At 37.3% G+C, this 19,951-nt stretch overlaps 1 protein-coding gene across 1 annotated transcript in view; it reads right to left on the bottom strand.

Annotated features, from left to right (window-relative positions):
• CLSTN2 (calsyntenin 2) overlaps nucleotides 1-19,951 on the bottom strand; it is a 333,066-nt gene that overhangs the window by 60,998 nt on the left and 252,117 nt on the right. Inside the window, exons 3-5 of the mRNA XM_029962672.1 lie at nucleotides 18,380-18,575; nucleotides 16,482-16,690; nucleotides 10,015-10,164 (exon numbers count right to left, since the gene is read on the bottom strand). Coding sequence (XP_029818532.1) covers nucleotides 10,015-10,164; nucleotides 16,482-16,690; nucleotides 18,380-18,540 — 520 coding nt within the window. The 5' untranslated portion in view covers nucleotides 18,541-18,575. The remainder of the gene's footprint in view (nucleotides 1-10,014; nucleotides 10,165-16,481; nucleotides 16,691-18,379; nucleotides 18,576-19,951) is intronic.

The following is a 19,951-nucleotide window of genomic DNA, read 5'->3' as shown; positions in this document are numbered from 1 at the left end:
TGCAAGTTTAGGAAAGTAAGTACTGTCTCCTCAGTCAGGGGAGAAAACTAATCCCATGGGGAAAATCTGAATAAAACTAGCACTGTTTAGTCCTGCAGCCTTTGTTTGGATTTTTAAATTCAGGAGGCTTTTGCTTGTCACTTGTGGCACAAAACTGCTCCGGACAATATAAGAGAGCCCCAGCTGGATTAGACCTACAACACAATATTAGAGTGTAAACATCACCATGTCAAGTTTGTGGCTCAGATTTCATCAGTTACAAGCAAACTGCGTACACTTGGATCTTCATCTCTGAAATATTCAAACTATTCCAAGATCAAAATGGATCAAACTTCAGTGAGAGTTTGAGCCTTTAAAAGTAAGTCCCAATGCACTAAATAAATATCCCTTTTAACAGAAAGATAATGTAGAGACTTACCTTGATCTCTACACTTAACATTTTCTATACATGACTTTCTTTGTGATCCATGTTTTAAATTCTGATTCATTTCTAATGCTAGTTGACACTAAGAAGCATTTAATCTGATTTTTTTCCTTGAAGGAGGATGGCACTGGTGCAGAGGAGTGATCTGATTCATGTCTCCTACATGTGTGTGGCTATAAACTTTGATTCCACCTCATGACATTAAAAACGATGGCAATGTAATTAAAGACAATTGTAACTCAGTGAAATGCAAAACTTCTCTCATGCTGGACTGATGATGTGCATCTTGGTGACTAAATGAAAGATAAAATTTATGTGGTGCTGTTAGTGAGTCTCTGCAGCATCTCTGTGTAATAGCTGGAACATAAGGTTCCCAGAGCAATGTAATTGGTATCTCTTCTGTTTCCTCTGCAGCATCTTCACATCTGTGCTATCCATGTAGTCTGGAGACTTGGCTAGAGGTTACTCTGCTGCCTTTTTTTATGGTTTGGGGTTTTTTGTATTGTTGTTTTTCTGTTTTTTTTTGATAATATATACACTTCACAGCTTTGCTGAAGTGTGGGTTTTTTAATTAAATATTTTTCTCTCTATTAATTTGAAAATCTGAAACAATTCAGAATAAATAAAAATTAAACAAAACAACACAAAACCACTTCACAAAATCAGAATGTCTCCATAATTTTGCCAAAAGTACACTTGCTTTCATGATCCCTGAAACTCTCTGTATCTTAAAAGCAGTAGCCAGGCAACTCTAGATGGTGTACAATGACATTTGGAAGAGCAGTGCACTGTCCTCACAAAACTACGATTTTCTTTCAATGTCATGAATTTACCAGAAAGTGCATCTTGCCAGAATATCACGTGCTGCAGCCTCTCAATAAACTGCTGTACAGTCAGGCATTCTCCATGTGGGAAAGATCAATGGCCATAAGACATTTCCAAAATGGAAGCACTTTGGTACTTGAATTTCCACTTTGAGCTCAGATAAGGGACTTTTTCGCAAAACAGACCCTGGGTAACAGTTCCTGCATATTTTCTCTTGGGCAGCATTTTCTCTATATTTAAGGACTTACAAATTGTGCCAATCTCAAAAAATTAATTTCAGAGGATTTTAATTTCCATATGGAAAAAAACCCCAAAACTCAAAGACACACAAAGCAATCACATTAACTGTTCAGTTCCTTTGTTTCCTGATTAATCCTCCTCAAAATTCTGAAAAAGGAACATCTGTACTGGCAAAAAAGGAAACCTTAGCCTTGCAACAGATTTATCAAGAAATTCTGAATTCTGTTTCTTGACACAGTTTAAAACGGGACAAAACTGAGCTAACATTATTATTTTAATTTTAAATTATATCATGAATGTTAAAATGGATCATCTGTTATGCTGTGTCATCTCAGAAAGAAAGTCAGCAAAAAGACTGGCAGTGCCTGCATGCCTGGCCCTTTCTTAGATCCCTTTGTTTCTGTGAAGATCCTGAACGGCTTAAAAAATCCAGACCAGTCAGGTTGTCTAAGCATTTTCACATTCATGAAATGGAATATTTCACAAGGGAGTGGATAAGGTCAGATGTCCCCTGGTTAACTGGCCACAAATCACAGTGTGACCATCAGCAGGATCAATGGCTCAGTGTGATGCCTGGAATATAATACAATTGCTAGGTTTTAAAGGGTCAAGCAGCCACCACTAACAGAAAAAAAAAATTCTCTTTAATTAAACACACACATCTATTTCCCACATTTTAAATTAACATATATATGTATATAATGTACTTATATCCATACATATATGAATACACATACACGTATACACACATGCACATATACATAAAATATTAATGTTTTTAACCAACACTGCGAAGTAATCATTAAAGTTCAGATAATTTTTAAGAGGAGAAAGTATCAGTTTCACATCCAGCACCACCAGTCATAAAATAAGTAAAAGAAGGCTAATAAACATTTTTAGGTTTGACAGCCAATCTACAAGCCAGTAACATACAAGTGACAGGACTCCTAAAGTATGTGAAATGAGTGATTTATTAAGGAAATGATAATCAGAAGGTCTGACTCAGTTAAAGGTCCTCCACAGCAAAGAGAAGACTCAAGTGAATGTCCAGAGCTCTAAGGCACCATGGTTTGCTAAGAGATTTGAATGCATATCTCAAAGCATAAACAAACATTCATATACACCTTTTCTGTCTACAGCATGTTGGTAGTTTAAAAAAAAAAACAAGCAAAACCAAAAAAAGAGACAGAAATTTGTACTAGTACAGGATGGTAGTAAAGTCTGCTGTTGGAGGAGTTAGTGAACCATAATGGCATAGCTGTTGTGCTTGACCTAGTGACACTGAATTCTCCATCAAGTCATAAAGTCCCAAGCCCTAATGTGCCTAATTATGCAAAATAAGCACATAACCATCTAAAAATATGAAACAACAGCCTAGGTTAAGCTGTTATTTGCTGTGAGATTGCACTTCAACAATAACAGATATTTCCTGCAGAGTCAGAGCCCCATGGGCACTAATAAGCCCTAATGAACCTCCACAAGCCTCACCAGGGGCCTCCATCTGCACCAGTGGGCCAAGAGCCCTGTTTTAGCTCAGCCCCATCAGGCTTGGCCTGACTCATGGTACATAGGGGTTCTGTCTCCAGCTCAGCCACAGCGCTGGCCAAGGGGTCTCTTTATCCAAAAGTCAAGCCTGGACTTGGTGTTCTGGTTTGACAGCCCAACCTCATCACCATCGACCTGCCCCCCGACCTGATCCCCACTCTGTGGATACACTTCCTGAGACCTGCCTCCTCCCCTGAGGACTGGGGCTAAACCTGGCTCCCCTCAGGGGGGTGAGGGGCTACCCTTGGTGAGGAAGGGTCTGCCAGCTCCGTTATTACAAATGGCTCCTGTTCTTTAGGAATTAACCTTGCTCTTGCTGCTCCCTTATACCAGCTTTAGAGGTGGCCAGAGAATTCTAATGGCTCTACTGAAGAATGTGCAAAATGCTTCTCAGATTCTGAGACAGACTCTGAAAAAACTGCATGGACTAGGGACTGAAATCAATGAACTATGTCAAAACTTGTGTGGAAAGTCTTCAATTCTTAAGGCCGTGGTCTATCTAAGAATATGTGGAACCTTATACATGCAGAGAAAAAAAAATTATAGCGAAAAGCTTCGAAGCTAACTGGATATCCCTTAGTGCTTTAGGTTCTGGGAAAAGTTAATGGAACCACCAGCTGCCAGCTACACCTTGGAGATAAGAAATTTCTCAATGAAAAAAATTTCTTCAACGAAGCTCATGGAGATCTTGCAGTTAAAATTAAAAAAAGGAAAAGACTTTTTTTGTGGTTGTAAATGTAGAAATGTGAACAAAGTCATCTTTCACAGAGGTACATGGAAATTAGAATCTAGTTAAACAGCTCTAAAATGAATGGTTACTTGTATCAGTAAAGATAGGAAAGGCAGGCTTTAGTATTTCAGCTGAAATTATTAGTATTTAAGCAGAACTGCCTACAGAGAGGGCAATAATGGGTTACTGTGAAAATGCAAAATTCATGGTACACATGGAAGTAACTGGGAATGATCTGGGTGAGTCTGCCTTGGGAGTGTTATTTGATATTTCCATTTGCTGTCTTGGCTCAAAACCAGGACTGTGTTAGTTACTTCTGCTAGGGAAAAGAACAGAAGGTAATGCTCCATTAGAAGTCAATACAGAAAGAGGATATCCCAAGCACAGAATAAGATGACCTTGAGAACTGGTGTTACAGAAATAGTGCTTAGCAGTAATGATACAAAGTGCCAGCTCATGCTCAGGAACTTCAGCAAACTGGTGAGACATCACTGAAAAATGACAAGTAGAAAAGGAGCTGATCCTATTAAGACAAGAACATCATTTCCATGACCCACCAGACTGATACAGCCAGGCAAAAGAAAGGTAGACTTGGAATATATAAAGCACTGTATCTTCAGTAAGAAACACATGAAATCTCCTGGAGTGCTCAGGGAAGATGTATTTAGCTGTAATGCATACACAGAACTTACTGAGGGAAGGAGAGCAAATCTTAGACTGAAACAGGTACAACTGCTTTCTCTAAATACATCTGGTAGTCAAAAAACCAATACTGTTGATACAAATACATAAAGAAGTATGAACATATGTAAATTTTAAGTTTAGAAATCAATAGTACTCAGGAGTTCAGTTAATTTTCAAATGCCTGGAGTGATTATTTAGAATGGGTTTTCTACTAAAATGGTGCCATTCAAGTTAATAGCCAAATGTAAGTATTTCATTATGATTACCTTGTTTGAAGGATGTATGGCTAATGCATGCACAGCAGTGCCAAGCCTAGATTGGCATAAAGACTCCCTGCTTTGCAATAAATTTAATATTTAAAAATATTGGTAAATATCTTAGAGCTAAGACAACCCAGGCATTGTATCTTAAACTGCTAGGTATGTGCACAAGAATAATAGAAATTAATTTATATTTATTGCAGAAAATACTTAGCCCTTTAAAATAGTTCCTGAAGACTAGGAATATTGTTCTCATAAGCAAGGTTTCTGCACTTGACCACCCTCCTAAAGCCAATTGTTTTAGTAATCATATTCCTCCTTGTTAAAAGCACTGGCAGCACAAAAGCCAATGCAGTTTTGGTTTTCCTCAGTAATTGCACCTTACTAAAAGCCCACATGAACACCCTCCTGAAATCACTCAGCATCTACTGCAAATAGCACCTGTGATGTATGTTGACTTAGTGATCTAAGATCACTCTGCTACTAAAATAAAAGGTCCTGCCCTTCTCTGTACAAAAGAAAGATTTTATTTCAGGAGGAAATACAAGCTGACCTGACCTGTACATGGGCTCTGAATGACTATTCAACATTAAAGAGGTGGTAGGAATGTGCCTTTTGGTGGTGGCAAAGCCCTAGGTCACCCAAGTGAGCCCTACATGCCTTAGAAAAGAAGGGACATGCACTATGTTTGATACTTTAACTACCTTCATTGAATATTTTTAGAATCTATTAGGTGAATAAACAAAGAGAAGCCTTTATTTCAAACCTATTTTTAAGTAAACACTATTTAGAAACTTAGTGAATTTTTCAGGAACATCTCTTTTTTTAAGATGAATTTTTAAAGAACTTCAACTTTATTTTGTTACCTGAGCTAGTTAGGTGTGTGTGTATATCTTTTCAGTTTGGTAAAACACTCAAGGCTGGATACTGTGAAATCCTGTTTTCTAATCAGAGTAATTGTCTTTTAAAACAGATATTTGTCACCATTGCTTATGCAAGGCCATATGAAATTTGGCAGGAAAAAAAAAGTCTTCTTTATAAGAAGAGGAGAGAGGAGCCAACGTGACTTCTAATTTTTGGACTGTTGTCTTTGCTACATACTTAACTCCCCAAGAAACACATTCAGCCTTGCCTCTTTGTTTGAGGAAAGCAGAGTTCTCTGATACTTTACTGAGGTATTCAGCTGGTTGGTTTAAAGGAGTTTTTTTTGTTTTAATAACTATTTCCTGTCCAAACTTAATAACATTCTAGGGAGCAACCTGACTTGTGATTTAATTGTCAGTAATTGAGCAGACCTTTAACAGTCTCAAAACATATTATTTTAAGTTTCTGGGGACATGATTCTGCCCTTCCTTTTTGGATGGTTAAATTCTATTTTCTCCCCACATAATAGATCATTCACCAGAGAGCTCGGTATAGGAAAAATTGTTTTCAATTTTCTGCTATCCTGCATCTTTCAGCACACTGGTTTATATTTAATTCCCATTTGTTATATTTGTTATCCCACTACACAGGGATGGTAAGAGTTTTGTGAAGACTGTTCCTAAAAGTAGCAGAAACAAGACAAGACAATATTATAGTACCATAAATGAGCTAAAGGAAACCTGGTTTAGATTGCAGGGCTTTGACTCTAATTTCACCTTACACTTTTTAATGAAAATACCATATGGATATTTAGTACTGTGTTGCCACAAGTCCATCTACTCTGCTTTGCATAAGGCAGATGTAACTTTACAGAACTCTGTATTTGTGACATTAAAACTACTGCAGTGAAAGGAACCACAATGGAAGTGAATCTACAGGAAAATCATGTAGTGTGTGCTTTGTGTCCATAGAACTGAAACAAAGGCAGGGCCCTGGAGGGGTGGACAGAACCCCAGGGAATGTGACTAAGATATTCCTTATTATGGAAACTCAGTAATTGTGTTTAAGAAATATTTTAAACAAAAACTCAAAGTATCTTCAACTGCAGGTGGTGTAGAAAATACTATGATTTAGCTTTCCATTATAATGTAGTCTCTTTACTTACCTGGCACTAAGTAATCACTGCACTGTTTAAAAATCATGGAAATGCAAACACAGCTATCACAAAGAGAATTCGTAGCACAGCTCTAAAAGTCAGTAGACAAAACCCACCAATGAGAAATTCCAATTAAAATAACTGATTAAGAATTAATTCAGTTCATTGATTTACATTTTTATCCTTGCTTAGGATACTAATAGCATTTTAGAGTAATCTCAGAATGGTTTGATGTCAGTTTGTTTCTAAAGTAGCCTCTTAGTAGAGAGGAGGCTTTTTTGCTGAAAATGTCTGTGTGGGAATGCTTGTTGTTTGTATATTAATGTCTATCATCAGAGAGTAAGGAGTAGCTCCTGGATTTAATGAAGACTCCAGTGCTATTACCCAAGGGAATATTGACTAAAAAACAGCACCTTAGGTTGTTGAGTCTTATTTGCTCTGCTATACATGTCAGTCACATAGAGCAGGCCTCGAGAAACAGCAATAATTTTGTACATTGTTTTATATAAAGCCTATTCTCCCCTGTCCTAGCCCTGCACAGTGGAGGTTATTTGAAGGGCATCTACACTGAAACCTGTTGCACTGAAATTTTTAACACTGAATTTGCATTAGACTGCTATGATCTCTATTCATGACAGTTGCATAAAAAATGCACAGTATTTCAAATTACAAAAGCCATTAACTTTTAAGAACTAGGTGCCAATGCTATAAATTGAAATTCAAAGTATTTATTTGTTCAAGCTAACACTGAAGAACAAGAGAAAAAAAATCACATGTAGTATTTTAGCAACTTCTATATTATAACCAAAGAGTCAGAATATTTATCTTTTCTGTCAAAAAACCTCCCATTATTTTACCTCCCTTAGTCATCCAATCTTTACAAACATAGCATTATTTCATAGAAGATGGAGCATACCTGCTGGCTACCCCTTCGTGGGGAGGTCACAGAGTGACAAACACAGGGAAGAAAGGACACTATAAATATCCTTCATTCCTAGTCTCTTTAAATACTGGAAATAATCTTAGTAAGTTTTGCTTATTTGATTTTTTTTTTTCCTAGCAACACTTAATTTTTACAGATATTGGATCAAAGTGGAAAACAACATCACATCTATGAATTTCTTCATCTTTAAAAATAAATAGGCATAAAAAAATCTCCTTGAGAGAAATGTATAAATTTCTGGAAGTATTATGTTGCAGTTCATTTTCAAGTTAAGATTAATGACTTAGTAATTAAGAACTAAAGCCCTACCTACCCAATTGTTTATCTAAAGACCTTATACTCAGAGTAGGAAACATATTCCCTTGCACTTGCTGCTCTTTGACCTGGGGACATGCCAGGGAGGTGTCACCTGTTTGACAGATGGTAAATTATAATCCCATATGGATGACATGGAATAAGATGGAGCAGAACATATTGAGCTATTTCATATTCTTACTTTACCTATGATAAAGGCCTATCATAAAGCTTCATCAGACCACAAGGGAGAATGACTATTCATGCCAAATTTCCACAGAAATAAACAAAAATGAGTGCTATCAAGGCATATCCTTTACCATCTGAGATGCTTTAGACAAGCTGCTTTAAACTCTCACATACTGGATTGTTTTTTGTTGATTTGTTGCTTTGTGTATATGCTATTTTCTCTATTTGTTCACCATTACAGGAAAAAACAACAACCTGGCAGCCTCTCATATTGAGTACTTAGTGTTAACCCAAACACGAGCCCCACAAAGATCTGACTTGTAGAAGAGAAGAAAATAAACTTTATATGCATAAAAGAACAATGGTTGAATTCCAGCTTCTCATTAAAATCTTAAATACCTTATAAACACTATATATAAACAAGCATCAAAAAAAACCCCAAAACCAACCAAACCTGATTTGAGGTTGTTTCTACCTGGTGTCTATTAGCACCCCATGGGACCAGTAACAACCATCTGTCCTATAATGATGTTTGAACTAAGTATGACAATAATGGGCAATACAAACATCATTAAACACCATTTAAACACCATTAATAGGTATTTTTGCAAAAATTATTCAATCAGTAAAGTATCTAATATGGAAGTAATATGGAAATTTTAAAAAATAATCATCAATTGCACCCACTTAAATAAAAATTCCAAGCTAATCTGGGAGTATTTCATTTATTTGAGATAACTCCATAAAATGGAAACAGAACATTTCCACAGTGTAAAAAGCCCATATTGGTTTTATAGAATAAATCATGGGGTTTTGAACAATAAGATCAGTTAGAAAATGTGGAAATAGTTCATAGGTATCATATTTTTTTCAACAAAAATGTTCTTCAAAGTACTTGGGGTAGGTGGGGAACTAGTACATGCCTGAAGAATTGAAATGCAGTTCTGCTCTCAGTGAGGACTGTGAAAATGGAATCAATGACATGCAAACATGTCATTACAAGGTCCTCTAGACCAGGGCTGCTCCTTTTACAAAGAAAACCTTTTTTTCCTTCTAAATGTCAATCTGCCAATTTACCTTTAAGCACAACAGCCAAACTGATTTTTTCCTTCTCAATCATTCAGGTTAAAAATTACAGTTATGAAGGTCAAGTTAGTCCTGAACGGCATCTGCATAATGTGGTTACATCCAATTGGTTTGTCCCTAATCCAGTCCTCATTTTCATCTTAATTCCTTGTAATTAGTGGCATATCTATCTTCCTAGCACATTGCCAGCTGGGGTTTTCTCCTTTTCAGACAGAGTGTGGATCCTTATAACCTTTTTAGAAAATCAGTTCCTCCTGAAATGTCTCAATATGAAGACAGTAATCAGCATAGAAAATGCCTTTCGCTCCCACTGCCAGGTGAGTGTGTCCTGACTCATAAATGCTCCTGAAAGCCAATTTTGTACCTGGAACAAGATAATCTGAACAACTCTGGCTCACATGGGAAAAGTACCTTCTCATGGTGGCTTCAAGAGTTTTATTTTAAGGAATAGTAAGATAAAGGCAAATCATCAGCATTTTTTTCACTTTCCAGTATGCTCAGACTGAATTATAAGGCAGTTTATTAGAAAAGAAATTTGTCTTACTCCCTTTTTCTAGTCTGTTCTTTGTTCTGACTAGAGAAGAAACATGAAAAATGTAAACAACCATAGGATTATTATCCACTTTGTTGGAATGGAGCATAAGAAATAGTAAGTTTTACATACAACTGTAATAAGCACCCCACTTTCCTTACTGTGAGGGGGAGGAAAAAAAAACAAAGAAAAGAAATTTAAACAACAAAAAAAATGAAAATAGATAAGCTATTAAATCTTACCTTGCCAGCCTGGCTTGCACACTGGTTTGACATTAACTCGTACTAAGACATCTTCTGTTGCATGTTTTTGTCCACAGTCAAAAGCTGTTACCATTATCTCGTACTGGTGCTGTTTATCATAGCTGAGTTTCTCGGTGTTCCTGATGTTACCTACAGATTCAATGCAAGAAAACATTCAGAGATTCATTCTTGGCTAAGCATACACAGACTGTAACATTTGGGTCCTGGTTAATCAAGTCCTTTGTGACTTCAGACTCTCTGAAGCACATGGGACATCCACAGGCAGGACAGTTAAGAGGAATAGGAAGTATTTTCTTTCAATCAGTCAGAAAAATAAAGAAGTTCTTAGGTAAATATAAGGTGCTGGGGATATAATGTGGGCATGAATATATTAGAAAACATGTGCTCAATAATACTTTCTAAAGTAAGACAGTAAGACTAATTAGCAGTCACATCTTGAAATGTAAAGTATGAGTAAGTGCACCCTCCTCTTCCACATTGTCACAGAATACATTGCTTTAACATGTCAGCCACATTCCTGAGATCCACTGCTGAGCATCTGCCCAGCCTAAGGATCTTCCTGTTTTTCCAAAATATATTACCCTTCGGATGAGAGACCGTTTTAGCCCTTTAACTCCTTTCCCTGGGTTTTAAAAATAGAAAGAGCCCCAGAATCACCGTCTGCATTAGAGTGTTAGCAGTATTTGATACAAGAGCACAGTTATCACATGAAAATAAAACTCAGACACAACAGAGATTATCTGCTGAACCTGACACACATATAAAGGTGACAAATTACCTGTTTCAGGAACAAAGACATTGGAACTTTCAGAAAGCAAGGGAAAGATCTTAGAGTACTTCCTGCAGCACTGGAAGAGTACTGTGCAGAGTGTATGTTTTTGCTGTTAACAAGTTCAGCATTTTAATTCTGTCCATTTGCACTGAAATTTACTTCTTATACAAGCTGAAACTTCAGCCTGTTTCATATGTTTCACACTTTTGCTCAGAGTTGTTTGTTACATCACCTCTTTGAGGATTTTTGTTCTAGAATTCAAGAAACGAACTTACACTGGATCAATGCTACACATAATAACTGCTTACAAGCAAGGATCAGCAAAATCAAGTTGTTTGGGCAAAATTTGAAATGGGAGCCCTCAAATCCTGGAATTTAGTCAAATACAGTGAACTGATTCCCACAGGTGCTGGTCAAAGTATCTGCTGTTAGGCATGCAACGTTAGGCATTGTTTGCAGGTTTGGGGTTTATTTTCTTTTTTTTTTTCTTTTCATTCAAATGAATGAAAGACAGGAGAAAGCAAATAAATGCAAATGCTTTAAAAAAGTCTTTCACTAAACCTCCATTAGTTTGACAAGACTATTAGCAGGTGTCTCTGTCACTGATACACACTCCTTATCTTGTCAGAGCCCACCACTTTTCTTTCTACTACTACTACATTAAAGCCAACTTTATTAGTTTAATTGAAACTGTCATGCCAGGCCTGAAGGAAGGCTTCTTTTGCATTTATCATCATCTTCAGGTTCAAAATCTGTAGTCTAAACAAACCCTCACTTACATCTGCAGTTAAAATCAGGCCTAATACCCCATTTGCTGTTGGCTTTGAGTCTCCCTCCCTTTCAGAGCAAGCACATTACTTTTATGTCTCAAGTTGAGAAACAGAAGACCTGCTGAAGGCTAATATGGAAACAGTTCTGTGTCCTACAGCTTCTGTGGTTCTGTCTCTGGGGTACACTTCATCTCACCAGGCATGTTTAGTTCTGCCATGTAGACTCCTCTTCCCTCCACAAAAGCAACTGCAATTACAATACCAACCACCTCATTGTTTTTGAATTAGCAATTGGCAAAACAATTTAATCTACCTGTTTTACGATCTTGAGTTGCTTGATTAGTAGCTGCCTAAGAGCATTTAATGAAAAGCTGCCACTATGTATACTTAATTACTGATTTGATATCTGCTCAGCTGTTCTTTCCTTTCTGCATTATATTATTTCTTACACGAATCTTTGTATTTCTCTATTTGCTTCTCTTTGGTATTATTTTAGTCCATAATCAGCAAAGAGAATTCTCAATAAACCCAAATTGCCTGAACCTACATGAGCAGACTGCTAGAACTTGTGTGGCACATTAACTGTCCTGTAAGATTTATAAATCGTTACAACATATTTACATTTCACTAAATCTCTCCTCCAAGATTTGTATTCCATTGTGGTCTTTTAAGATTTGGACTACAAAGATCCTCCCTATTATGTGTTATTCTGGAAGGTCATTTGGATGTCTTGCAGATGTTACCCAATAGTTTATTGATTTCCTAATAATTTTTTTGTTACCTCTGATCTTTTATGATTGTTTGGTTTTTAACAATTTAATCAGTATGATTAAAAAGTAGACACAGAAGGGAAGCACTATAAATACAGACTAATTAAGGTTTTAGAGCCGATAGTCTGAAAGTTTCTATTTACATGTCACCCAGAGACAAATAGGGTGATTAATGTTAAAAAGAGAAAAATGTAATGGGATAAGTAAGTATATTTCTACACAGTTCACAATTAGGTCGTAAAATATTCTTTTTTTCCACTCTTCCTAAATATCTGCCTTTTCCTGGAAATACCCAGAGGTATAACAGATTAAAAATCCAAAAACCAGATAAATGACTACAAGAATAAAACAAATCCTGCCTGAGGATACAGACATTTACAGCTCTGTTTCTTCAAGGCCAGTTTTGGGGATAGGTTGATACAGACATCCCTCTTTTATGGCTGTCTTTCACCTTACTTTGGAGCAGTCACAAGAATGGGGAAAGATTTGGCTCATTTACTATGGCAATTCCCGCTTAAATTCCACATTTACTTCCTGTGTGCATAAAAAGTATAAAACTGAATCTCCTAACTCTTACAAGAGCTGAGGGATAGTGTTACATGAGTGGTCTGACTCGAGCCTGCTCACAGGAGTGGCAGGTCAACATTTCCACGGGCCAAGAGCCACCAGGAGCTCTATTTGACCATAAATCCACTGAAGGATTAGAATTTCCTCTTGTCAAAGAGGTTAATTTTTCAACGAAATTGGAAAGAGTCTGTGGTTTAACAGAAAAATTAATAGCAGATGCTTAGCTTTAAAGTTTCACTACTTTTCTGACCACATGAAGTTTACACAGCTCCTACCACAGGTCTCAGTGCTGTAAAGGATGACCTTGTGAGGTCCAGTTCACCTCTGTTCTCTAAGATATGTAACCTGATAGAACCTGTACTGACTGGACAGATAAGCCAGTATCTCATCCTCACATTGAACAGTCTGAACACATATTTGTGAAGTGCTTCCCAGTGGTGGGTGGCAAATAATAGTTACCCCATTTTAGAGATGAGAGTAGGTTGGAGCTGTGGCAGAATTTGTATCTATACCTGAGTTCTCTGATCATCTGACCATGATCCCTGATAAAAAAAATGCACAAGATGCATAGAAATGTTGTTACCTGGCATTACAACAGATCTGAGTTGTGGTTTAATTTTTCTGTCACCTGAAAAAAGCCTACACAAAGTTGAGAGAATAACTGACATGATGATTGGGACTCTATGCCAAGAAGAAAACTACACCAATCTGCATGCAATAGTACTTTAAAACATATTATAACTTATACCTTTAGGCCCAGTTCTTTGCATAGCAAAGCATAAATTTGTCCTCTGCCTTTACATGATTGTATTTTATGCCTAAGAGCTCATTACCCTCCAAGTTAGGCTCATCATATACAAGAGTCAATTTTATTAGTGCTATGGTTTCATAACACAATGTAATTTTATTAACAAGGAAATCACATACCAAGGGCCAGAGTTGCCAAATGCAAATGGGAAGCTTTATATTATGTGCCTTTTGATGCCTAACTTACTAAGGTTTAGGATGTGTAATATAAATTTTCAAGACAATGAAATGCTCCATGCATGGAAGTAGATACAAAAAATAAGTTCTGTCTAAAAAGACAATTACCTGCCAAAATAAAAAGAGCTGATGGAATAGTATGTTCATCGTTCTACAGACCTGTGTTCTTGGTTCATTTCATATGTTGGTGGTGAAAAAATCCACCACTTGGGACAGACAATGGCATGTTTTCCTCACCACCACCCACCACACCCACCTCATCCCTTCTTTTTGAGCCCCCTGCAATATTTAGGTTTGATTGTAGGCATCTGGTTATACTCTGGCTGGGCAATGAAATTCCACACTTACATTACTAAAAAGCAGAAAAAATTATAACCTGCAGAAGACACAAGAACCCAGATTTGTAGTTCACAATGGGTAAAAAAAAACTATTAACAAGAATCCTAATTCGCACAGTATTAGCAGGCAGCCCCAGGCAATTCATACACCTATTTTAGCCATCCTGTAGGGGGAAAAATGGGCACATTGCCAAAGAATTTGCACCAGAGAAAGTTTATATCAGCTGCCACAGAGAGACATTCTCAGCAGTGAAATGTGTTGGAACCAAGCAACGTATTTCTGTCACAAAATAAAAGTGTAACCATCTATTCTAACTCTGTCTCTAATCCCAGTAGGTTTAAGCAATTACCATTATCTTAAAAATTTGCAAATTAGACTGCAATTACTGTTGGTTGTGGCAGCACTGTTCTTTTAGTGAACAAATAGATCAAAAAATATTAATTGAATTCATGGCCAAGAAACTGCAAGTATTACAACCTTACACCAATTATTCACTGTAGGCTTTAAAGTCATGTTTAAATCAATGATTTTCTCATTGCCTTTGCTGAAAAGCAGGTCCCAGGCACGAGGACAAAGATGTAACCAAGGATTCCTGACATTTCACATGCTTTTGATCATGCCTCTGACTGTAAAAAACCCATGATCACTCCTGAGGCAGCTGCACTGTGTGATAGGAGCTGAAAAAGCACAAGCAGTAGAAATACCTACTCTGTATCCTGCTAATTTTAGTGTATTATTTATCCATGATATCTGTCACAAATCTGGTATGAAATGATGAAACTTGTGTAAGTACCCAGCCCCATAGGAGGCAAATCCCACGGAGCTCTGGAAAAATAATAGTTTCAAACAGAAACATGGAGAACTTCCTTATATGACAAAATGGGAAATCTCACAGGTAGAAAAAAGTCCACAGAGAGGAAAAGCTTCTAGGCAATTGCTCATTTCCAAATGCCCCCTTCCTGTAAAAAATCCTTTGTGCAATTCTCTGGCAAAAGATTACTGTGCCAGATGACCTCATTTACTCAAACACAAACATACTCATCATGATTATACCTCCTATATCGTATACTTGCCTCCCAGTGTATAATAACATTTTCCCCAATGTCATTACAATTTATTGATGCCAACAGGTTATTACCTTGTGATGCTCAGCTGCTCATTGTGCAAGAACTGCACAAATAGAGATGAATAATTTTTGAACAGGGTAAAGAGCTTTTATAGAAAATCCCAACATTAAAATGTCTGCTCAGAGAAAAAAGGAGCTCCATGCATGCTTTCAATTTCCAATTTGGCCAAAAATCAGATTTAACTTCCAAACAGTGCTCTTTTCTTACATATAACATGGATTAAATGCTTCTGCTAGGGAAGATAAATCAGAGCACTGGTAGGTATGCACACAGGGTGCTTGTTCCCAGGAAACTATTTTGTGTTGTCTGAAGCAAGAGGAGAATGAGAGGGAAGATGTTCCACACACTTTTTATGGAACCCAGCCACCACTCCCAAACACAGTGTCATGTTCTGTGCTGCTCCCTGGTGAGAAATTGGCTGGGGAAAGGAGGAAGCTGACATAGAGGGCCATCAAGCTCAAAAACTGCTGCATGTGGAAAACTTTATATGGTTTATTATTTTCTATATAATACTACATATATTAGAAAAACAACTAAAACCAAAACCCACGAAAAATGGTACTAATTCTGCAAAGCACATTTTCTTCCATACTGCAGAATAATGGACCTGCTTCAGGAAGCTTCACAAATGGGCACATCTGTGGACCCACAACCCTAAAATTTTAACAATCAATAAATGCATCTCGAATATTGTCAATTCTATATTCAGGGTCTGCTCCAGAAAGCTCAGAGGAATGGGGCTAGCTAGAATCCAGTGAATAAACCCTGTCAGGTAGGACTACATGCTGCATTAGGAAATGCCATCACTTGGATGAGAAACTGGATCTGAGACAATTAAGAGGACGGACTGAGTGACAGAGGAACGTACTGCTCGTCTAAAACAGGTGGTTTAATTTCCACAGTAAATTTCTGTGCTGTTTTCTGCCCAAATCTTACCTAAAAGGGCTGGAATTTCCCAGCGTAACAATTCCTTCATTCTCAGTGATGAGTAGAGGATTACTCTCCTGAGTTAACACTCAAGCCAGGTTCCCAGGTAGTATCAACAGGCAATTATACCACCTACAGAAATTGTTGCTCTCTGTCCCAGAACTAAGGACTGTTCACTCTCCACACTCACCATTCCTGTCGATGGCAAAGGGAACATCTGTTGTGACAATCTCATAGTTGCAGATCTGGCTGTACTGGGGGGAACAGTCCTCGTCTATGGCCTCCACCTGCAGGATGCTGTCATAGATCTTCCCCTCTGTCACAGTGGCCTTGTACACGCTCTCCTTGAATGCTGGTGAAAACTCATTGACATCCTTTACCTGGATGTGGACTACTGCCCTAGAATAAGCAAATAAGACATCAAAGAGAAAAATTAATTTATCGTGGCACCTCACTAACAGTTTCTTTTGAAAACACTTGAAAAGACTAACAAAACATATCTAGAAAACTCTGTAAGTACCTATTAAAATGAGATATAACTGAATTTCTATGTTTAATTTACTCAATTTGGTATCTTAATGTGGCACTAAGTAAAAGTCTATTGCCACTGCTTGTAGGGAGAGGACTTCATGGTGCTCTCTATTAAAATCACTCTGTCTCTTAAAATGAAGTCAATGATACCATTGCAGTGTAAAATGAGCAAAGAGAGAGGAAGAAAATTACAGTAGTCTTGCATATTCACTGCCTAAAAATGGCCAGTTTATGAACATTTTTCCTATTAAATAAGGCTTCTTCTGCTGATTATAATTATCTAATCCTTTAATTAGTTACAACACTGTACATGTAACCCATTGAGGTCTTTAGTATTTAATGAGTAAACTCTAAAGGCCTTGCTTTGAAAAAATTTGCTCTCTAGTTTGATAGGCAGAGTAACAGAGGGACAGAGAAATGAAAGGACTTCTGAGATCAGTGGCAGAGCCATTAGTGTAGCTAATGTGGGGTGTAGCTTAGTGTGGGGTTTACTGTAAAAAACATTACAAGAAAGGGTAACAAAGTCTGGTGTTGATGGGCCACATTTCAGTTAGTTGAGATTAGACCCAAATTTTCCACAAGTGGAATGTACCAGCTTGTTACTGACATAAGAGAGGGAAACATGATAAAACTTAATACTATGAAGCAAAACCTGTTTCTGTGATTTGGTAGTTATTTGATATTGCAGGCTTCCTTCTAAATGCATATTCTTGTTAAATATCCTGAAAAACTTCAGCATGCATTATAGACCTAATTAAATTTTTAATTGTCATGTGTCCTGGATCAGGAAAAGGAAGAATGATTACTATAAATCATTTACTTAAATGGCTCTCAGCAAAATGAACAATTTGTACAGCACTTATACATCTACATGTAAGTTAAATTCATCTTTAATGACAAACGGTCTGGAGATTAGTTCCATGAATGAAAAGGGAAAAAGAAGGCCCTGTACCACTTAAGCTTATGCAGAGAACTGGCTCCAGAACAAAAAGTACCACCTACTGACCTTCAATACACCTCTCTTTCAGAGGATTTTAGTTCCTCTGAGACTTGCTGTCCAAAAGCCGAGATCAGAAACACACTGTCCAAATGCAAACCCTGCTGCAGCTCAGAGACATACATATACTAAAAGAAGAGGGTCATTTATCTGTTTTTACCTTTTGAAGTGAGATGAACAGAGAGAAAACCTATTCAAAATTTGTAATTATCAGTTAAAAGCCAGTTTCTTGTCCTGGATGATCTGTTTAGTCAATGTATTTAACATGAAAGCAAGAATGGAAAAAAACCTGAGATGCATTTCTCCACTTGAACAGGAATTCTATTAAAAGCTTTAACTGGAACCACTGTAGAATGGGTCAAACTGCAGCAAGCAAAAAAGAAAAACATTTTCTAAAAGGAAAAAGGAGTGAAAAAAATGGATGGATATTGCAACAATGTTTCATCTTTGTTATATTTGCTTTCTACCTGACAACAATATGAAAAAGAGCCCTTCAATATACTACAGAGCAAACGTATGCCTAAGCAAAAAAAAAAAAAATTCTCCTCATTTTCACCCACTTGTGAGATTTCTTCCAGTTGGTTCCACTTGGTCCTGATCCACAGTCATAGGCCTGGATGATGAATGTGTATTCCTTCTGCAGCTCACAGTCAATAGGACTCTTTGCTCGAAGACGACCTTCTCCAGACGTCTTGTTCAGCACTACAGCTTCAAAGGGCATTTCTTGTCCGTGGATTTTAAAAGCACATATTTCACCTGTGAGGAATAGCATAAAACAATCATAACTGGGGGGGGGTCTAAGTCTTATGTGCTGGGGTGACACTTGAGAAGTTCAGCTGTATTTCACATGCTGCTATAGATGGGGAAAATACAGACTCAGACATCAGTTTATAATATATCCAAAGGGTTCATTAACCATGTGCTTGTACAGCGTGATGTGGAAAGTGCAGCTCTGGCACTCCCCTCTTCCTCTGTCATTACTAAATGGTTTCCTTAAGTCCTAGAGACCATTCCACATGGTACTAACAGCAACACCGAGCTACGTTATTTTTGAGCTAAATTAAGAGACTGTATTTAGTTAAATAAAACAGGAAAAAGAAAATAAGATAATGTTTTAGAGGTAGCCTTTTTTTAACTGTTGTCACGCCTTCTTTGAGCCACTCGAGCTGGCAGGTGGTAGCAGATGTTCAGATTCTTGCAGTTTAGTTTCCCAACAGTGAAAAAACTAATGGTGCAGAACATGGGCACATTCAAAATATATCTCGCTCTATTTACAGATATACATCATCTTTGGAACAGAAGTAGCTGAAGGAACACAGACGAGTGTCCCTTTTGGACATCTCAGTCACCCACCCACATTCACATGCTCATACATGAATGCCTTCTTGGCAGCAACTCACTCTGCCTCCAAACTGCCTCCTAATATAATGGATCCATAGCTTCTCTCAGAGGAATACTATAAAACAAAACAGATGATACTGCAAAGAGTAAAAAAAATTGATTTGGACACAAAAGACAACATAAAGAATCTTGTGAGAATATGAGTCTGGAAGGGGAAAAAAGACCCAGTTTCTGGTGATCCTTTTTTTATCCTTCATACCAATAGGAAGGATATGCACACCGAGTTCATTTTTAACCACTCCAGAATTCAACTTTAAAAATGAAATATTTATACAAAGACCAATGTGACTTAAATATTTTTATGACACATTAAACACATGCTCTTTTATGAGCAAGTCAGGCTCAGGACATGCATTATAGATTCAAAGCTGTCTCCCACTCACATAATCCTTTTCCATTTATTTCCAATTTACAGTTGCAGCCTTCTAGAAATCTCCTTGCCAATCATATCTAAGTCAACTGCCAAATTCTAAATTAACTCCGAATCTATGACCTCTAATTAAGGCCTGGCTCCTCTTTCTCTATTTCTATTATAATATATTGTTTATTTTTGTAGAAGAGAGTAGACAGTGACTTTATAATAAGGTGCTGGAGTTCATAATTCCTATTATGTGTGATAAAGAAAAATGGCAAAGGTGTGTGTGGAGGGAGCGTGGGGATTAGGTACATTTAGAGTATAAACACAGGCTTTTTAGGATATTCCCTCAACTGCCATCACATAGGGTTCCCTT

This window comes from Manacus vitellinus, unplaced genomic scaffold (genome assembly GCF_001715985.3).
Source record: "Manacus vitellinus isolate BGI_N305 unplaced genomic scaffold, ASM171598v3 scaffold_49_pilon, whole genome shotgun sequence".
NCBI classification, from domain to species: domain Eukaryota; kingdom Metazoa; phylum Chordata; class Aves; order Passeriformes; family Pipridae; genus Manacus; species Manacus vitellinus.
Note: the sequence above shows the minus strand (reverse complement) of the source record. Positions and strands in the feature narration are given on the sequence as shown.